We start from the raw sequence: 20,857 nt of genomic DNA, 5'->3' as shown, positions 1-20,857 counted from the left end.
AGGCTTCTCCCTGCATTTCAAGGACAACGACATGGCCGTCCTTTGTGGCCCACCTGGGAGGCTGCACAGAGTTAGCGATCTACGCCAGGCTTGGGAAGTGAGCAGCTGCTCACTGGCAGCCATAAGTCTGGGTCTGCTGACAGTTAATGTCTCACACGTCCGGCCTGCAGACCTGGAGCAGGGCAGGCACGGTCCCTGGAGATCTGGCCTCCACCCTGGGAACCAGCGGGGACCAGGCACAGCCAGCACAGCGGGGGGGGGGGGGGAGATGGATGCATGGATGGCTAGATGATGAACAGACACATGGACAGATGGATAGCAGTCAGCAGCTCTGTCCCCCAGAGCTGGGGAGGACACTGCAGCCAGGACAGGACTTGAACCAGCCAAACAGACAGATCTGTGGAGAGCTCTTCACGAAGGGCTGGACAGAGCAAGGGATGGATGACTGCAGAAGAAACATGTGCTTTGACCCAGACCATGCCCCGTGTGCAAAAAAGGACTTGGAACCAGTCTTGGATGTAAATGCCAGACATCAAGCCATGCGATTCTAGAAGGAAACGTGGCAGAAAACACCAGTGATTTGAATGAGGCAAAGTTTTCTTAGGTCCAACACTAAGGGGTTGGGTGAGGGTGGGGTGACTACAGCGGTGACTGCAGGGGATGCGAGAACGAGTTGAGGCTGGTGGAACAGTCCTGCATCAGCACTGTGGGGGGCACACGCATGTGCCAAAGCCCAGAGAACTGCAGGGCCCAGATAGTGAACTTTACGGAGTGTAAACAAAACAAAAGTCAGCACGTGGGGAAGGGGGACAGGAACACAAGCGGGGACAAATGGGAGGCACAGCCACACTGGGAGAGAAGGGGGGGAAGACAGCTGAGCCAAGTCACATCGGAAAACAGTATCTGTCTGGATGCCACAGGCTGAAGAGTAAAGGCTGTGAACAGGGTCACCCGAGCTGGCAGACGTCCCCACAGTCAGCGGCTGTGAAGCTGCTCCACATTACACTGGGGCTGAGCACAGTGGGAGCCAAAGAAAGGGGTCACAGATGATGGGGGGGCTGGATCTGGACTTGTTAGCCTGGAACTGGACGTATCAGTTATGAACTCACAGTTTTATAACAGATGAGTAATAGATGGTTGATAGATGGATAAATAGACAGATAGATGATGGATGGATGGATAGATGATGGACAGACATATGGACAGATGGATGAATGATGGACAGATGGATGGATGGACAGATGGATGGAGGGACGGGTAGATGGATGGCTAGATGATGGACAGACCGATGGACAGGTGACTAGATGGATAGATGATGGATGGACAGATGGATAGATGATGGACAGATGGATAGATGGATGGATAATGAATGGATGCATGAATGGATGGATGGACAGATGGTTGGATGCATAGATGATGGACAGATGGACGGATGGACAGATGGATGATGGATGGATGGATGATGGACAGATGGATGGATAGATGGATGATAGACACATGTATGGACAGATGATAGACAGATGGACAGATGGATGATAGATGGGTGGATGATGGACAGATGGAGGGTAGACCGACAGTTGGACGCAGAAATATGCATAGGCGTGTGCGTGTTCCTGAGGACGTCCATACTCTTCCCCTAAGTCGGCCTAGAGATAGTGCCACAGCCCCTGCCCCAGGGCAAGGGGCACATCCAGCACCCAGCGAAGTCAGTTCCTAAACACCATCCTGCAACAGGAGGAAGACACTCCTTGGGGCAGGGACACTATAAGCCCAGCCTGAGGTGGCAGAAATTAGGAACGTGCTCACTCAACAGACAGGGCGTGTCAAGGGGACACAGGAGTCACATGAACACATGCTCCATGGCTCAGGCCAGGAAGGTAACTAGTGACGGTGTTGGGTTGTAGCCCACAGAATAAACTAAATGTGCCCAAGTCCATAATGGCATGAATAACCAGACAAAGAAACGAACGATAGGACAGGGACGGGTTTTCTTCAGAGGATGGAAGAACACAGCAGCGACGGGGGCCCAGGAAACCCGTGAGGGCCTGGTGGCCACCACGGCCGCACAAAGGCTGCTGAGGGGTGCCAAGCTCAGTGCCCAAAAGCCTGTGGAGAAACAGGACGTCTGCGGCCTCCGGGGTCTCTCCCCACGTGGTCACCGGCTGGGACACCGCAGTGGCAGAGCCTGGCAGGCGCTGCCGTCACCCGGAGATCAAGCGTAGCGCCACCCATGCTACAATGTATGGACGTGCTTGCTCTCGGCCGTGGCCCTGGGGCTGCCCCCGGCTGTCAGAGGAAGAGCTGGCCCCAGAGTCCCACGCACGGCCTGGCAGGCAGTCGGAGCCCCGTCTCCAATGCTGCGTCAGGCCAGACTGGTGCCCTGTCTCAGACATTTGTCCCTACCTTGGTGATTGTTCGAGAATGCTCCCCCTGAAGCCCGGGCAGCTGGGCAGAGGGGAGGCGTGCTTCCCTCTGGGCCTGCACACCGTTAGGGGTTTCTGACATCCACGAGGGGGGCAGCCCTGCGGTGTGTCTGCTGCTGCCGCTGCACCCCGCCAGCCCCGAAGGAAGGGCGCCCCAGTGTGTGCTCCCTGGGAGCCCCATCTAGGCCCTGAGGCCACCAAGGGCCAGACTGAAGGCCCTGTTCCTCGGGGCCGCTGCATCTGCCCAGCACCTGCTCCCAGAGTCTCTGCTCTCCTGGTTCTAGATCCCCCTGCAGGAAGGACCTGCTCACAGCTCTGGGGCATCTGCAGCCCCGTGTGGGCCACCATGGCCGACATGCAGTCAAGGACACATGGACGGTTTGGCCTCCAGCAACACCTCACTCATGACTCTGCTGGAAACAGAGGCCTCAGCCCTGGAGCACCCCTCCTGGGCCCAACCCTCCCGTGGCCTTCTAGCCCGGGGGGCAGGGTGGGAGACAGGCAGGGAGAGGAGTGAGGGGCCAGGAGGCCAAACTCCTGACTGTGCCTGAAGGAGAGGGGGCCTGGGGGCCCCAGCTCAGGAGAAGGAGACGTCCCTTTCCTGGAGTTTTGGGAGCTTGGGCTGGGCAGGGCTGGCCAGCAGACCCCACAGGGGCTGGAGCTCATTGGGATAGTTCTTCCCTGCCGGGAGATGAGGCCACCCTTGAACCTTGAAACTCAGGGACGCTCAGAGGTCTGGGGGAAGTGTCCTGGATCTGGGCAAGGAGCCCACAGAGGTTCAGCCCATGAGGGCCCCTAAGGAGCCCACAGAGGGACGCCCCTGATCAGGGAGCAGATTCTGGTCCAGGGTGGTGGTGAGAAGTGGGCTTGGACAGTCACCCAGGGCTCCCGCTGCAGGGCAGGTCCCAGCAGACTGACAAGGATCCCAAACAGTGGGGAGGGAAAATGTGTCTCCAAGATGGACCAGGGCACTCACCTGCTCCCCACCTGGATGTCAGGGTCCCTTGTCATATCCGCAGGACTCCAGGTGCATGGTTGCCCTCGTGTGGGCGTGGCCCTCGAGCCCCATTCAGCTTGTCTGCAGCTCACGGCCTCCAGGTGGTTGTGGGGGGCAGTGTGCCAGGTGCCCGGGGCCCACAGGGCCTGGGGCTCTGCATTCCAGGAAAGCCAGGCCCCTCTCCAGTGGGTTGGGGCGCTCGCTCGTCCCACCTCCCACCGTCATGCTCCTCAGTCTCTGGTCAGTTCTACCACGTTCCTCCATGCGGCTCAGGGCGGGCTAGCAGCCGGTGATGGCACGGTACGCGCAGGAGTCACGCCAGCTCCCGAGGCAACAGCATCTTCAAACCAGGCAGGGACGTGCCGGCCAGCAGGTACGCAGGACCCAGCGAGTGGGTCTTCACAGGCCACCTGCGGGACCAGGGGAAGCCGTCCTCGGAACGTGCCCTGTGACCCACCTGGGCTTCCCTGGATGGAGGTCACCGCCGTGGCCACAGGCTTCCCTGGGTCCTCTCTGGGCTGCCTGTGTTCTTCCCGATGGGTTCGTCCGAGCTTTGTGCGCGATTGAGGAGCGGGTGGGGGGGTGTCGGCTTGTGGGTGGCCCTGCACAGAAGCAGCTCTCAGCACCTGCTCAGCAGGGAACGTGTGCATCCTTGTCACTGGGATCAGGAGGCTGTGTCCCGAGGGGGGATCCAGGGTCCAGCAGCCAGGATCAGGCCGCTCCCAGAGAAGCCCCAGTCAAGAAACAAGTTCTGAGTCTGGATCAGCAGAGCGGACAGGTGCCCACTCAGAGGTGCTCAAAGCCCCCCTTTCTCCCTCTTCCTCAACGGGACAGGGTCCCCAGAGACCAGATCCTCTTGGGGCTTCAGGGATGGGACGTGGCATCTTGTTTTGCTGCCCAGGCACCTGCTGGCCTCTGGTCCCGCTGGAGGAAAGGGGTCTGGCTCCTCTGGGGGCTGGAAGACACAAGATGCCGGACACACGTCGGAAAGGGTTCTCTGGAGAGGATGGGGCTGGAGGGACGGGGTGCGGGTGGGCTCGGGGAACAGGAGATTATGCTGCTGCCCCTCAGGGAGCCCCTCAGAAACCCTTGGAAGGGCAGGTCATGGGCTGGGCAGGATGGTGAGGCCAGTGCTGCTGGTCCTCTCCTCTTACGTTGGAAGGAAGCAGGGGTCAGGACTAGCATGTGGCCCTGGCCTAAAGTCACAGTAATGACACGGCGACTGGGAGGCTGGTCTCACGTCTATGAATGAGACCCGCGCATCGCGGAAGCCCGGGCATTTCTGGGGGGCTCTTCAGAGTCAGCCCAGGTGGTCCTCAGCACCAGCGGAAAAGGACAAGAAAGGCAAGAGGACTGTGCTCTCCAGCATTGCCTCCGCCGAGGCCACATAAGCAGGGAAGCCGAGTGCGAGCACGCCTCTGCCGTGGGCTCGGTGCCTCGTGAGGGGTCCTCCACACTCCTGCCCCCTCGAGAGAAGCAGGTGCCCTCAAGCCCCCTGACAGACCCCGAATCCTGGCCCTGGATTTGGAACAGCCCTCTGGACACGTCTGGGGCTCCCAACGGCACTTGGGCTGCTGGAGTGCGGGGGCCCCACGGGCCCCTGGGGGCGGACGGGTCCCTCGCCGGTGGCGCCAGCTGATGAGATACTCACCATGTCGGGGCCAGGCGCGCTATGACCACAGAATGAAAGCTAAGGAGAAAAATAAGAACAAAAATAGAAACTGAAAAGGGGCGGGGGTGGGGGGCAGAGACATGGAGGGAGAAAGAGAAAAAAAGAGTTTGTAGAGCTCTGGCGAGAAAGGCTGCGATCACAGACAGAACGAGACGCGCCTCCACCAGGCACGGGAGCGGACCCTGGTGCGTGGGTCCTGGTGCGTGAGGACCGTGTGCCACGCGCCCCACACACGCGCCCCCACCAGCCGCCTGGGCTGCCTCCTCTGCGGAGGTGCTGGTCAGGACCCTTGCTGGTGGAAGACGAGGACGGCGTCTTGTGGGAAGACATTCCGGGGTCGGGCAAAACCAGCGCCCGGACAAGACGTCGTCCTCGTCCATGTAAGCGCAAAGAGCGAGCAGCCTGTAGAGATGCGGCCCAGAAGCCTCACCTGGGGTTTGGGGAAGGGGGGCTGCCAACTCAGATGCGGGAGGAGCTCTGACAGCAGCACAGACACGTTGGATTTGTTTAAAATCCAAGTGGAGCGCGCACAAATGTTCTCAGGTGAAGATGCAAAGGGAAACAGGTTCATGTGCAGGGAGAGACCCTGAGAACAATGTCCCGCCCCTCCGGGCCTGGTGGAGGCTTCCCCACGCATCGGCGTCCACAGGGCCACAAATCCTGTTTGCAGGAACACCTCCCTGTTTCCCAGCCTGCACAGGTCTGGGGGCTCCTCACGGGCACTCACGGGCACTCACTGGCACCACGAGGTTACACAGTCACCATGACGACTGCCAGGCAGATGACAGTAAAGGGCCCAGAGAAGGGGCAGGTGTTGTCCCTGGGTAGCAGGGGTGGGTGGGGTGTGCTGGGCGGCCTCTGTAAGGGGCCACTCTCCCCTGTGGTCACGGGGCCTCTGCGGCCTCCTCCTTGGGCCGCGCAGCTCACGGAGCGCCCGTGCAAGCAGTGGCCTCCTGCTCTTTCCAGAAGAGACAAGGCAGGGCAGTGGCTCCAGGGGCCACTTTGCTCAGTGCCTAGTGCAGAGCCGGTCATTTGGTGAGATCCTAAGCAAACATCAGTGTGATCACGGAGATATGAAAACAACCCTAAGTCACAGAGAAAGAATGGCCCCTAAACTAAGCAGACACCATGGAAAGAGGCAGGGTTCCCTCCAGGCACATTCCAGGCACCTCGATTTGGGGAGCACGGAATTGGACTGAGCGGACAGAGCGCCCACGACTCCACACCTGACAGGGCTGGGGGTCCGGGAAAAGAGCCAGCTGGTCTGCCCCAGGCCCCCAACTCCCTGTACGCCAGCTCCTGAGTGTCCTAAACTCCAAAGCAGGTGCATTAAGGGCCAGAAGCCAGAGACTGGTGTTGGACAGATGACCTGCTTTCAAGAAGAGAAGCCGGCATTTCAGGAACTTTTAGACCAACTGCTTGATGAACGTGGAGGAATCCCACAGGTTGGCACGACCACCAGCCCAACAAGGACCCTAGGTCGCGGGCCCCAGTTCCCACTGCTGCAGCTGGGGAAACTGAGGCTGGGAGAGACGCAGCCCCTGTGAGGCAGCTCGGCTTCCTGCTCACCATCACCCCACGGCTGGGAGCATGCAAACCGGCACACCCCCTGCCCCATGCACAAAACAGACCCCGAACACACATGCATGTTACCTTTTCCTCCAGCTCCTTTATTTGCCTCTTCTGACCTTCTATTCGTTCTTCTAACTCTTTAATTCTCTGCAATGGTAAAGGAGGAAAATCTCCACTCATCAGAGTATTTGGGAAATCAAGGCGTTCGTCCGTTTACATGGCGGACAAGCTGCAGAGCCACAGCCACCCGGCACGTCCTCTGTCCGAGACCGCACACCGCCGGCAGCCGTGGCAGAGCAGGGCAGCGGCGTGGCTCACCTCGGTTTCCCTAATGGACATAGCTTTTCGCAGTCAGCTGCTCTGCTCCTCCCACCCCTACAACTTCAGATCAGAAACAATATGCTGGACACCCCAGAAATCGATTCACACCCTTCCCAGATGTCACCAGCAGCATGAAGCCACCACAAGGTCAGGAAGCCATCCCAGGAGGAACCTCCTTGCGAAGGTGATGCCCCTAGTGTTCCCGTTGGTAGACCAGGCCCACAAGATGCAAATTCACGCGTCCTCACTGGACCTGGATGCCTGGACCCTGGAAGCAGCCTGTCTGATGGCAAGGACGGGCCCCCAGGTACGGTCCCCACACTGACCACCTGAGTCTCGCGGCGAGTGCTCTGGCAGTGGACTGGTGCTCTGGTCAGACGCTACCCTAACATCCACAGTATCGCCGGGGTCACTAGCTTATATGACTTTGCAAGTGGGGCCATGTATCTGGGGTGCTCTCAACACGGAACACATCTGTGAAGGCTTTTCCAGGCCCCACGGGCGCACAGGGGGGGGCAGAGGCTGTCCAGTGCGCCAGGGTCCCTCACTTGCTGTTAGAAGGGGACCAGCTGGATTAGCCGGAAGTCCTAAAGTGCCCAAGGTCAAAAGAAGGCCACGGTCAGCTCCCGCCCACGAGGCGGTTTCCAGACCACGCCCTTAGCGATGGAGGAGGAGGCACCTTAGGAACCTCGCAGCCAGCGGTCCCAAGAGAGGGGACGTGCCAGCCAGAGGCTGGTGACGGGGCAGGCAGAGCGGCTCATGGGCCTGTCCTGGGAGGGCATGGCCACTGGAGCCGGGGCTGGCCCAGGGGCGTGGCCGTGGGACTCCGCCCACGAAGCTCCCCGCCCCTCCCGGGCCCCGCCCCCGCCGGCCCCGCCCCCGCGCACCTGCTGGGCCAGCTGCAGCAGCTCCATGCGCTCCCGCAGGATCTGGGCATCGCGCTCCCGCAGCTCGCTCATCACCTGCCGCTTCCACTGCTCCACGGCCGCCTTGAGCTTCTCACGCTCCTCCTCCGACAGGATCTCGGCCACCTTGGCCCCGGCCTCCTGCTGCAGGGCGTCGTACAGCATGGCTTCCAACTCCAGGATGTGCTAGGGTGGGAGTGGACACGTCAGTCTGGCCTGCTGGCCAAAGGGAGCCCCGTGATTCCTGGGGGTGCCAGCGCCTCCACGCCACCCCACAGCGGGGGCTGTTTCCTCCTCGGCCGGCTTACACGACCTGCGGAGTGGACACCCAGCCCAGGAGTCATTACCACGAGAGCGTTCACTTCTACACGGGCTTTGACACGTGCACCGAAACTTTGGAGGTAGAGTCTTAGCTCACACTAATATCTGGAAAGCTGGTAAGCAGATATTCGAAACCAGAGTAGGGGGACAGCCCCAAGGGGGCGGGAGAAATGGGCAGCAGAGGGAAGGCGCCTTCCCTGCTCACGGCCTTCCTCAAACCCTGGATTTACGAGCCCCACAGAAGGAAGAACGGCAGTGCTCACAGGGGTCTGTCTGATGGAAGGACAGAAGTGCGGGAGGGCCTTGACTTCTAGCCCCTCCCCAGGGGAGGCCGGGCCACTCTGTGGTCCTCCATGCCACATATGGTGGGTCAATCATGTCCCCAAGACGATATATTCAGGTCCTGACCCCTGGATCTCATGAATGTGGCCTCAATATTTAGAACTAGGGTGTCTGCTGCTGTCTTCACGTTAGCATGGAATCATGCTGGATGGGGGGGCATTCAATGATCCAATGGCTCGTGTCCTTACAAGGAGAGGGGACTTGGACGCAGTCACAAAAGGCATGGGGGAGAAGCCACGTGAAGAGACAAAGGCTGGGCACACCTGGAGCCCCTAGGAGCCAGAGGAGGCATGAAGGACCCCCCCCTGCGGCCTCAGAGGGAGCGCATCCTGCCACACTGCATTTGAGACCAGCCTCTGGGCTCTGGGAGTGTGGCCCTTCCTCTCGGCTGCTCCTCACTGCCTTGGACACGGCCTCACCTTCACTGGCCGCAGGGCCCTGTGTGCCCATGTTACCACCTCCACTCTCCGAATCCCGAGAACTTGTACCCCTGGGCCTGGTGTGCCCTGCGCAGCCTGGGAGAGGACCCCAGCCCTGCAGAGCTGTCCAGTGCCCACCCCTTCCCCAAGGCAACTGTTCTTATTGGCCCCAGGTCGGGAGACAAGTGGGCTCGGACAATGTGCATGAGGTCCTGCTGGGGACAGCTGGAGTCCAGACCCTGCAGGGGGCTCTGGAGTCCAGGCCTCACCCTGCCCCTGAGGGCTCAGACGCAGAGAGCCCATCATGCCTCATGCTGCTGGTCCCCAAACATGTGCTTCCCCACAGCTAGGGGCCACAGCGCCCACTGCAGACCTCTGGGGAAGGACCCGTAGTCCCAACGATCTTCTGCCGCGAGAACACCCGAGGGAAGCAGAGAAGCTGATGGACTGAGTGGGGGCCAGACCCTGGGGCTCCCAGGCCGGGGCTGAAGCTGAGGCTGATATGGGAGGCCAAGCAGGGGCCGCGGGTGCGTGGGCCGGGGGGGCCCCGGGGACAAGGAGAGAGTTGCGTGGGGCATGGGGCTCACCCCTGCCCTCTCAAAGAGAAACCACCGTGAAGCAATGCAGACAGACCCGTTTGCTGCGGCTTGGAGGACCAAATGCACACCTTGGTATCAATTCCTAGGGATTTACCAGTGGGATCCGGAACTCTTGTAAAGCTTTTTCCTCTGGAGATTTTCCTGAACAATCTTTGAAAAAACCAAATTCCTACGCTACAGAAACCCAACCTCCCATCAAAAATGTAACCTCTTCAGAAGCGAAGGTCTTTTCCTCAGGCAAAACGATTATGAAAAGTGCTTTCAGGTTTTGTGGACATTTTAGGGAATTAAAAAACGCTTGGAGCCTCACATTTTATTGGTCTGGACAGCGCAAAGCAAACTGTCCCCAGCTGTCACCACCAGCTCACACTCCAGGTCAGCCCCTCCGGACAGACGGACAGGACGGCCAAAGAGCTCAGGCGGCTGGGAGGTGCTCAGGCATTTACAGGCAAATATCGTGCAGGTGGGGGTGCTTAGTGCTGGCACCACAAAGGCCTCACACAAAGCGGGAAATGAGAGAGGGGCCGCGGCCTTCCCCCCGCAGAGCGCCACCTGAGGGCCCCTGCAGGAGCCAGCAGCTCCCTGAGAGCGGCCACCATGTGGGGGACCTGCACTTGAGCCAGCAGCTCCCTGAGAGCGGCCACCATGTGGGGGACCTGCACTTCCCCTTCAAAACCCCTGCCACAACCTTGTGTCCACGGAGCAGGGAGGAGGTGAAGCCCGGGCAGGTGTCAGCAGCCCTGCAGCCCCCCGAGGGCACCCCACTCTCTGCGGTGCACGTGCTCGTGTGTGGGTGTGCATGCATGTGTGTACATGTGCGCACGTGCATGTGTGGGTGTGCACGTGTGTCTGTGTGCGCACATGTGAGACATACAGCCACTCTGATGCCCCCCACAGTGGCCTGTCTTTCCGGCACCGATGCACATATTCCTGAGCTGTGCCCTGAGGAATGCCCAGGGCCCAGGGGTGAGATGTCCCCTCCATGCCTGAGTCTGGGTTGCAGGACTGGAGCACAGGGAGCAGCGGTGGGGACGGGCGTCTGGCTGCTCCCTAGTATCCTTCCCACCCAGCACCGTGGACAGGAAACAGGGATCATGGCCCGTATTTCTGGGAAGGTCCATCAGTGCCCATTCGGCTCTCTGAGGCCACTGCCCTCCACCACTTTCTCTGTGGCCATGCCTGCAGGTGTCCCACAGGTGTCCCACTGCCACTGGCTGGTGAGTGAGACGCCAGCACCAGCACCGGCACCTGCATGGGCCTGATGGGGTTAATGGAGACATCACACCGTCAGCTTCCCGGCTGGGTAGGACTTGCTGGTGACCCACGCGCTCTCCACACAGTGACACTCTGCTAACACTCCAGAAGGTGGGCACTTGTACCTCTACTTACCACAAGGGACATCCCTGGCCTCAGGCGTCCCTCTCGCCGCACAGTCTATTCCAGGCCCCTCGCCTCACGAGGGCCCCTGGAAGCTTTCCCTGAGCTGCTGCCAGACATGCCCTGACCTCAAGGACTGGCTGTCCAGAGGGACACAAGGTAGGCCGGGAAGCACATGCTGGGAGGCAGCACGCACACAGGCTGTAACTGACCGCTGGGAGGAAGTGTGGGCGTCCCTCCTCCAGGAAGCCCCCCGTGGTGCCCCTCGGCCAGACTAATCAGAGCAGCAAGGATGTGGTGCCAGGTCTCAGTTCACCCTCTTGAAACAAAGGCAGCCTGAAGCGCTAATGGGACTTCTCGTTGTCAAACCCGTGTCAGTGGGGACTGCGTCCCATGGCGCAGGTGTGTCTACGAGGACTCCCAGATCTCTGTGCTAACCCCAAGTTGGGACGAGTTTATCAGCGAGGTGAGTGTTTCCCACGGGCCAGGCAGGCGTGCAGACAGGCATGTACGTTCCTCGGAGCAGCAGGGACACACACACAGGAAGCCCCAGAGAATGCTTCTTACGAACTGTCAACCGTGTTCGATTAGTTTATAAACATGTTATGTGTCCATGAATCCTATTTCTCAACTCGCTTTAAAGATCCCTGTGAGCTCCACATTCACGGGGCGAAGTGTTTGCTGCCAGAGCGGTCAGGCCTCCCTGGGCCTCAGTAATCAGGGAGGAGCGCAGAGGCTGACACCACGGTGGTCACACTGGACCCAGGCCCTGAGAGACAGCAGCCAGCGGGAGCACTTCCCCCGCTTCTGCCGGGACTCTGCAGGCCACCCCCCCCCACCGCCAAAGCGGCGGGTGCGCCTCCCTCACCTTGTGAGCCTGGTCCAAGCTCTGCTTCCTATAGTCCAGCTCCTCGTCCAGGTAGCCCTTCTGCTTGCTGAACAGCTCCTGAAACACAAGGGGCCCTGCGTCTCAGCCCCGGGCATCCACCTGCTGTCGCTGTGCTGCACACACGAGGCAAGACACCCACCGACCTTCTCACTCTCTAGGTCAACCATCTTCTGGTGCAGGGCCGACTCCGTCTCCTCAATCTGCTGGAGCCACTGGACACAAACCGGAAGAGCAGGAGATGGTGACCTTGCAGGTGGCCACGCAGTCACCAAAGCCATCCCACCGTCCCCCAGGTGCCACGGGCAGCCTGGGAGTGGGGGCTGGGTTGGCATGGCGAGCTCTGGGTGCCCAGCGTTCAGACACCCCCACGTGCTGCCCAGGAGGTCTGTCCCTCACTCCCCAGGGAGGGAAGGGGTGTGAGCAGGGGTTCAGTGGGGACAGGGGACAGAGCGCTCAGCCAGCAGAGGTCTTCCCTCAATCCCATGCCCTGCACCCCTGCTTGCCGGGACTCCCTCTCCCCTTCCCGCTGGGGGCCCCAGGACTAGTTGCTGACAGCAGGCCTCCCAGGTAGGCTCTGGCTGGGGTGCTGGGGGTCAGGGACTGGCTGCAGGTAAGGAGCCCAGGTCGGCTAGGCACCTCCTGGGGAGGGTTCTGGTGGGGTGAACAGAAAGCCAGTGGTATACAGACCCACTCCACTGCCTGACCTTTAGAGGGAGAAACTGAGGCAGAGTGGGCCTTGAGATGAAGTCTGACTGATCTGTTACCCGCAGAGAGGATAGTGGGTCTGACCCCTGCATGTGCGGGACCTCCCGAGGCCAACAGGATTCATTGACTCTCCCCCCCACAGCCCAGGAGTCCCTCCTCCGGGGACTGCCCCCTCTCCCAGCTGCCCCGGCCCTGTCCCAAGAGCGGACACACAGATGCTGTTACCTTTTCAGCCAGGGTCAGAACGGTCCTAGCTTGTATGACGACCACTTGCTCCTCATTTGTCAGATTCTGCACCAAAGCAGACATGGGGACAGTCGGGGGTGGGGCTTGCCGAGGCAGTAGACTGAAATACTGAGGGCGGAGGGGGCCTGGTGGGGTGCACAGGGGTACTGGTGAGGGGTGCATGGGGTGCCTGGCGGGGGTGCTTGGGGGGTGCCAGGCAGGGAGGGTGCATGGGGGGCATGAAGTGAACCTGACGGAGAGCGCAGGGGGCTGGGGCCACAGGTTAGGTCACTCTGAGTGAAATAGCCTCCTGGGGTCCTGAATGCCCTTTACTCTCTACCCCATTGACCCTGACTTGACTCTGATGTGCTCTCTCTGTTCTGCCCCCACCTGTCGCCCCAGGACTGGTGACCAGGACCCTGTAGGTGGCCCGCTGAGGGCGAGGGGAGTGCAGGGCAGCGGCGATATACACACACCCACTGTCCCTGGTCCACACCTTGGTTGAAAGCCGGCTCTCCACATATGCAGGCTGTGTTAATGGCTAAAACTAGCTTAGGAGTGTGCAGTGATGGCTCCATCCCTGGGGTCTCTGTCTCTTCTCTGCATGGTGTGTTCATACCTCTTCCAGGGGCCCACCTGGGTGGTCTCTGGCCGAGTCTGGCCTTGGGACCAATGAGCATCCTTGGAGGCTATAAGCCCTTCACTCACTCAGACCATGACCGCCGCCTGCGTCAGCAGCTGGGTGGCAGCCAGGCTGTCCCCGCCGCAGGGCCCAACTTGGGGGTGGGTGGGGAGCATGGGAATCAGAGACCAGAGGAGGCAGAGTCTGCTGGATCACAGAGCTGGGGACACCACCCTAGAGCCCAGAACCTGTCTGCTCAGAAAGCCCTCCGTCTGGGCTGGGAACTTTGGCCCCCAAGGGCAGGGGTCTCTCACTGTCCCCTAGCCCTGTAGCAGTCAGCCAAGGCAGGGACGGTGACCAAACGCTGTAGGCACAGAGGCAAGCTCTGCCCTTGGGGCACAGTGCACCCACACTCAGCCCGGAGCTGGGCCGGCCAGGTGCTCCTCACACCGTCTGCTTCTTGGAGAGCCCGACAGGGACCAGGGAGGGCTGAGCCTACTAGAACCTACTGGCTCGGGGGCTCACCATTGGGTGAGCAGCCTGGCCAGGTGATGATGTCCCGAGGCCCCGGCCTAGGCAGATGCCGTCTGCTCTGCCTTCCCCCGGGGGCCCATCCCTCTGCAGCCCAGGTACAGCTGCGGGGAGGGGTGCTCTGCCAGGGAGGATGGGGGTCCGCTCCGCCCCACCAGCCTCTGCTCAACTCCAAGGGCCCTGCCTCCCGAGCACACGAGGTCTGGGGTTCTGGCACCCCCGCAGCCAGTTTGGAGGCCGCGGGCTGCTCTGGGGCGGGCTGTGCACGGCAGCCTCAGAACTGGCTGTGAAGGCAGCAGGGGCCAGGCTATCTTTGTTGCCTTCCTCATGAGCCAGGCCGGGCAAGCTCCAGGAATGAACTTCTGGGCTCAGGCTCCACGGGGCACAGTCCCCGGGCATGGGGTGCTTGCGAAGCACACTCATATGCCCCCTGTGACCACTGAAGGGATAGGGACACCCTCCAGGCCCATCAGTAGGAAGTGCCAAGCTTTCCCCAGGGTCCCCTGAGCGTAAAACCTGAAGGCGTGTCCTCCAGTCCCCGAAAGCCTCTGTCTCCATGCTCTGAGGCCCCTTGATGGCTCCATCAGAGCCCATTGGAGCTCTTGAGTAGGGAGCTACAAGGCTGGGGAGGGGCCCTGAACTGAACTGGACAGAGCGAGGCTCTTCCTACATCTGCTGTAGGACCCTGGGCAGGTGTCCTCTTGGGCCTCAGTTTCTCCAGCTGTGAATCAGAAGGTTAACCAGTATGGTCCCTGCGACGGGGCCTGAAAACTCAGGGCGGGACCCCATCCTGGCTATTGGCTGATGCCTCTACAGCCTACAGCCCAGATGGAGCGGGGCTCTGGGGGAGGGGTGGATACCATCAGCGGAGCCTTGCCCCACCCTCTGGAAAGTGTGGGCAAGGAGAGAAGTGTCCCTGTCAACAGGGACTCTGCTGTAGCCTCTGCTTATTAGTACACCTTGGAGAAAAAGAAGTTCTGGGTGGTACAGTGGGGCTGCTTCTAGCACAGTTGAGCTGCTCATTGGGCAGGGCCTCAACAAGTACAAGATGAGGGACAAAGGGCAGATGGAAGACGGGTGGGAGGGTGGGGGGGATGGAGGATAGAGTGTGGATGGAGGGTGAGGAATGGGAGGATGGACGGAGGATGGAAGGACAAAGGAGACAGGAGAGATGGACAATGGAGTGTGCGTAGAGGATGAGGGATGGATGGATGGAAGACGAGTGCATGGATGGACGGATGGGAGATGGATGGAGGGTGGACGGATGGATGAGGGAGAATGGAAGATGAAGGATGGATGGACAAAGGATGAAGGATGGATGGACGGATGGATGGATGGAGGGATGACATTGGAAGGTAAAGCGGGGAGGGAGGAAGGGACGGATGGAGGAAGAAGCAGCACAGTCACACAGTAATCAGTATTCTTTGAGAGTTTGCTCAAGAAATTGGAATGGTGCCCTAAATGAGATTTGCAGATTATTTATGGTCTCTGCCCTTCCCCCAAAACCAAGGACGTGGGAAGCGCTAAGAGCCTGGGATATCTAAGGCACTGGAAGGACCCCCGCCCCCACCCCCGCCCCCGCCCCCACCAAGGGGTGGAAAGGCTTAAAGACCGACCAGCATTCCAGAAATTGAGAACATACGGCCAGGAGCATCATGGCCGGCGGACCCGGGTGTGTGCAGCAGAGGGCTCCCCATCCTGGCCGAGCAGAGGCCCTGAACCCCGTGCTTCTGGGTGAGTCACCACCCAGACAGGTGCAGGAACATGAGAATGGGGCAGGACTCCTCCCAAATTCCAGGGGCTGCCCCAAGCAGCTGTGGCCTCGGGGAGGGTGCAGGCAGACAGGGCAGCCGTGGCAGACCGGCAGCGGGACTCACGGGGGTCCCTGGACGCTGGGGGGCTGACGGGGTGGGGACTGGCGCGAGGAGGCATGCACGAGTCAGGAGAGCGACATACACTTACGGCGTTATCCCCCAGGATGTCCAGCTGCTTCATCAGCTCCGAGACCAGGATGTCCTAGAGGCAGAGAGGGACACTAGGAGGTGAGTGCCCGCAGCAAGGGGACTTGGAGAGGAGGGGGTTGTGGGGCTGGGGTGGGGGCTGTGGCACATAGTGCAGGGGTGGGAGGGGGCGGGGTTTACCGTCACGCCTTCAGCTTCGCAGTAGGCTTGGAGGGGGCTCTTCCCCTCTGCGAAGGGGGTGTGGTGGAAGTTGATGGCTGGGGACTTCCGCTCCCTCTCCTAGGACAGAGAGCAGGCGGCTGGGCATGTGGGCTGAGCTGGGGGCCACCCAGGGACAGTGCGGAGATGCAGAGGCCAGCGAACGTGGTGGGCCTTTGGGAAACAAGCCCAGGGCCAGAGAGGGCCTGCGCAGACACTGGCGGCAGCGGGGACCCCAGCCTGGCAGGCCCGGCTCCTCCATCCCCACCCCTGCTGCTGACCTGCTGGTCCGCCGTGAATTCTCGGGCCCTCAGGAGGCTCAGGGAGTCGTGTCCTCCTCCACGGGCTGACCGGAGCAACTGGTTGGTTGCTCTGAGGACAGTGGCTGGCAGTGCTGTCCCCGACCCAAGGCCACATGCAGGAGCCCCGGAGGCCAAGCGGTGGTCATGTGTGCACACACATGCACACACACCCTCCCGCCACAAGGTTCATGACCTCCTCGTCCCTGGGGGTCCTGAAGGTGGCTGGGACTGAGGAGGCAGCCCCAGAGTCATGTGGACAGCCAGCAGGGCAGATGCCAGCCCCAGGCACGTCCTCACAGGTGGACCATAACCCCCAGCTGCCCTCTGGCTTCAGAGACGCCCTCCTGGCCAGGAGTGCAGTGGAAGGTGATGGCAGCTGCACGGTCGTCCATGTATGTATGGCTGGACACTTCCCTGAGGGAGCCTGGCTCCCTCTTCCTCCTCTGCAGGAGGCCAAGGTCACAGAGGAGGACAGGAGCCCAGGACAGCCAGAAGGGCACCTGGTCACAACGTGGCTCCCAGCTACCCACACTTGGCCACTTAAATAAGCAAGGAGCAAGCGTCCACTAGCTGGCCGCCATGGTCGGGGGTGTGGTCCCCACTCAGTACCACGGCCACCATCACAGCCCCACAGGGGCACAGCCATCATCGTGCAGCCCAGTGGGTCTGGAAGCAGACACTCACATCTCGCTCATTCTGGGGTTTCTTCCATGGCCCTTATTCAGAGAGGTGCCTCCTTTCCACCCACCCCCTTGGGGTCGTGAGCAAGGGCCCAGGTCAGGAAGGCCAAGTGCCTCCCTCCGTCAGAGCAGCTCTGCCCCACGCACCCAGTGCCCACGCCAACGGCGCACCTCAAGTTCCAGGATCCGGAACTCCAGTAGCTCGTTTTGGTCCCTCGCATCCTGAACCTCGTGTTTTAACCGACCCTCTTCTACTTCCATTTGTTTAATCTGTAAAATAGAAGGTAGATGAGACATTGAGGTTACGTGAGGTCCCCTCCTGACTTTCCTGACAGCTTCCGGCCATCCGTGGGGACAGCCGACCCACCCGGGCGCCCAGAGCCCTCGCTCCAGCTGGAGTTGGCTCATCAGGGTGGGCGGGCACAGGGAGCGGTACAGGGGTGAGGAGCCGTAGATGCCCCTGGGATGGCCCTGAGCCCAGCCCAGCCGTCTGAACAGAGACAGGGAAGAGAAGGGCCCATCGAGGGTGTGCCACTGAGGTGTCCAGGGCACATGGCCTCGTGAGGGCAGGGAAGGGCACACCACAAGGGCGTCCACTGGACCAGATGGCCTGGCCCATGCCCCCTGAACTGAATTTGGGGAACTGAGTGCCCTGCTGGGATGCTCAGGGGTGGCTGGAGATGGATCAGGGCCTGGCATCCGTCCAGGTGCCACCGGGGGCAGGTTCCTTCCAGGGCATGCGGGGTCACGCACAGCCAAGGCTGTGGGCAGCGCCTACCAGAATGTGATCCTGTGCGCGTGGTAGCCAGAGAAAGGCGCAGGTTTAAAGTATGCACTGAGCACTACAAGTGTGCACAGTGTTTGCACATGCACATGGGTATCTATGTGTGCACAGAAGTGCTTAAGTGTGCATGTGAGCAGCATGTGTGCACACGAATGTGAGACGCGTGTGAGGGTCATGGGTGTACACAAACGTGTGTGCAGACGCATGTGAGGGTCATGCTTGTACACGAACGTGTGTGCAGACGCGTGTGAGGGTCATGTGTGCACAGAAGCATTTATGTGCACATGTATTTTGTGCACATGGAAGCGTTCATGGGCGTGGTATATGTACAAGTGAGCATTCAAGTGTGCATGTGTTTGTGCACACACACGAGTGTGCCCGTGAACGTTACACGAGTGTGCGTGTGTGCAGGAGAGCACCATAGACACAGCTGCCGTGATTTAGGAACCCGTGGACGATCCACAGGAAGCACGTGGACATCATATCACCATCCAGACCTAACAGCCCACAGTGGGACTGGGCTGTGGCCTGGGGGCTTGGCTGGGAGCTGCCAGTCTGCACGAAGCACGGACACCGTGGCGCCCCTCGGGCCCAGGAGGACACGGAGGCCTGGCTTTTCTCTAGAAGGGCTTTGGCTGCCCGTGCTCGGCCCAGGACGAGGCCCATGGCTGGTGGGGAAGGGCGGCATGTGGCACCCTGACGGGGCAGGACGATGACCCCGGTGGCCTTTCTGCCTCTGAACCGGACCCCACCCATTGGGGACTGTCCCAAGCTGTGCAGGTGTCGTCTGAGGAGCCCCCCCACCCCAGATGGGGCTGAATGAGGGGGATTGTGTGCAGAACGGGCGTCTCACCGGCCCAGAGAAGGACAAATGAGGCAGCTCTGGGCAAGAGCCCAGGCCACTAGCAAGAGCAGGCCAGTGGGCACCGTATTTTCCAGCCCATCACGTAAAATCCTCCAGCCCACAGAGCCCCAGCTAGGGTGGGGTGCAGGGCTGACGGCGTTTTAGGTCCTCCTGTTAACCGGAAGCCAGGAGAGCCCATGGCCAGGGCCATAGCCTGGAGAGCTCAGGTGAGGCCAGACACACAGCAGCGGGTGGACCGACTCTGTGGACCCTCGGAGGACCTCTGTCCGGAAGAGAGTTCCCGGGAGCGCGGGGTGGAGGTCGCTGCTTTCTCGGGACGTGGGGCGCACCTTCTCCACAAGCTCTTGGTTTCTTCGATACAGTGCCTGCTTCTCTTCAATCCACTTCATGTCCTTGAAAATGGAATTAAATTGGAGAAATTAATGCCGCAGAATCAGTGCAAAGCCTACATTTAAACCACGGTTCAGCAGAGCGGAGGAGGCAACCCCCAGCCTCTGTAGCGGGCTTCTGGCCGCCGCTCCTGTGGCTCGTGTCGTGCCGCGAACGAAAGCTTGCGATCTCTGCAGGAGGGGCCTGGGCGAGAGCAGACGGAGGCAGCCCTGCTTCTGAGGGAGCCCGCACCACCACACGGCCAACACTCCCAGCCCACACCCACCCATGCCAGGCACCAGGGGCACGTGGAGCCATATGGGTGTCTTGGGTCCAAGGACCTTGACACAGAACCAGCAGGAGCCTGGGACCCTCAGGGTGTGTCCTGCCTGCCAGCTTCTGTGCTCTGGTGAGAGACGTGTATAGACGCCCCCCCCCCGACCCAGCCACAAGGTCAGGTGTCCCCAAAAGCTGCGATGCTCCCACAAGCAGCCTCCTCGGCGAGGGGTCAGGAGGGAGGCCCGCTGCCCCACATGCTCCCCTTCTTTCCAGGTTCTTCAGCAAAGTCATCTGGGAAGTTGGAGGGTCGTCGGCCACTGAAAGGCAGCCACACTGTGTTCCTGCTCATGTTCCGGCTACCCGGCCACTGCTCCTGCACAAACGGCCACTGTGGGGCTCAGGCGCCAACCTCACGAAGTCCAGGCAGGGTCCGTGAAGTCTGTGCTCAGCCCAGCCTCTGAGCACGGTTCCTGAAGCCCGAGCGCACGGGGCCCCGGGGCAAGCCAGCCCTGTGTGGCTTGGGTAAACAGCTTACAGGTACTCAGCGCGGAATCTGGGGCCATGTGCGCTCAAGTCGGGGTGTGGGCAACACGACCCCATGTTGCTCAGGTCATCCTCTCGTCCCTCTCGCTGTCCACCCAGTGGTGAATGCGTCGAGGACCACCGTGGGTCTGCGCTGGCTTGATGGTGACCCAGGTGCTTTCCCATGAAGACCCTCCCGGCCCAACTCGGCCGTCCTCCAGCCTCCTCCTGGGTCCACCTGGAGCTGTGCCGTCCAGCAGGACAGAAGCTCGTGGTGGCAGGCAACAGACACCTTCCCACAGGATTTGAAGAGCCCAGAGGTGGCGATGGGCATACGGGTGAGGGAGTGACCAGCGGTCTCCAGGGGTAGCCCTGGCCCTGAGCTGGGGGGAGAGACAGGGCCTATCCAGGCCCCTCGTCAAGGCACGCTGGGCCTTTCCTTTGATTTGTGCTCCTTTCAGGGTCTGCATTTCCTAGTGGGGTGCCTGTCTGCCAGGTGCAGCCCCCCCATACACCTGTGGACCACCCATGTCCCTCGGGCACCCTCCGTGTTGGTGGGCATCAGGTCCCGCTCAAGCCGCACCTGCCCCCGCTCGGCCAGGGCCTGCTCCAGATCTTCTATCCGCGCCTGGGCTCTCTGCACCTCTGTTTGCAGCTGCTCACGGGTCTGTAGAATGGGAGGAGGGATACGTCAAACTTCCTCTCACAGCCAGGTCGCCCCGCAGGGCTAGAGGCTTCCAGTAGGCTCTCCCCCGCAGCTAAGGGAGAGGGGGGCGGTCCACACATTTGCAGGGAAGGCTCTGGGCGGAGGGAAGCACCAGGAGGCTTGTGGCGAGCGGACTATCTAGGGTTATGGGGATGCCCTACAGACTCATTCTGAGGGACTGTCGGGGACATCTCTGTAGGCAGGATGAAAGGGCTAAGGAGGGCCTTGGAGGCCTGCGGGGCACCGGCCACTGGGCCACATCCTGGGCTCT

At 60.9% G+C, this 20,857-nt stretch overlaps 1 protein-coding gene across 20 annotated transcripts in view; it reads right to left on the bottom strand.

The window, feature by feature from the left end:
• JAKMIP3 (Janus kinase and microtubule interacting protein 3) overlaps positions 1-20,857 on the bottom strand; it is a 79,037-nt gene that overhangs the window by 8,148 nt on the left and 50,032 nt on the right. For 8 of the 20 annotated variants that reach the window (XM_047702686.1, XM_047702687.1, XM_047702690.1 and 5 more), the window contains 12 exons: positions 20,464-20,547; positions 19,040-19,102; positions 17,233-17,331; positions 16,062-16,160; positions 15,877-15,936; positions 12,768-12,833; positions 11,981-12,049; positions 11,817-11,894; positions 7,873-8,076; positions 6,746-6,811; positions 5,072-5,110; positions 3,400-4,375 (listed from right to left, as the gene is read on the bottom strand). In XM_047702686.1, the coding sequence (XP_047558642.1) occupies positions 4,217-4,375; positions 5,072-5,110; positions 6,746-6,811; positions 7,873-8,076; positions 11,817-11,894; positions 11,981-12,049; positions 12,768-12,833; positions 15,877-15,936; positions 16,062-16,160; positions 17,233-17,331; positions 19,040-19,102; positions 20,464-20,547 (1,086 nt within the window). In that variant the 3' untranslated portion in view covers positions 3,400-4,216. Of the gene's footprint in view, positions 1-3,399; positions 4,376-5,071; positions 5,142-6,745; positions 6,812-7,872; positions 8,077-11,816; positions 11,895-11,980; positions 12,050-12,767; positions 12,834-15,876; positions 15,937-16,061; positions 16,161-17,232; positions 17,332-19,039; positions 19,103-20,463; positions 20,548-20,857 lie in introns of those variants that run through there. The other 12 variants (XM_047702694.1, XM_047702695.1, XM_047702697.1 and 9 more) reach the window with 4 other exon arrangements.

This window comes from Lutra lutra, chromosome 14, assembly GCF_902655055.1.
Source record: "Lutra lutra chromosome 14, mLutLut1.2, whole genome shotgun sequence".
Taxonomy (NCBI): domain Eukaryota; kingdom Metazoa; phylum Chordata; class Mammalia; order Carnivora; family Mustelidae; genus Lutra; species Lutra lutra.
This window is presented reverse-complemented; position numbering and strand designations above follow the sequence as displayed.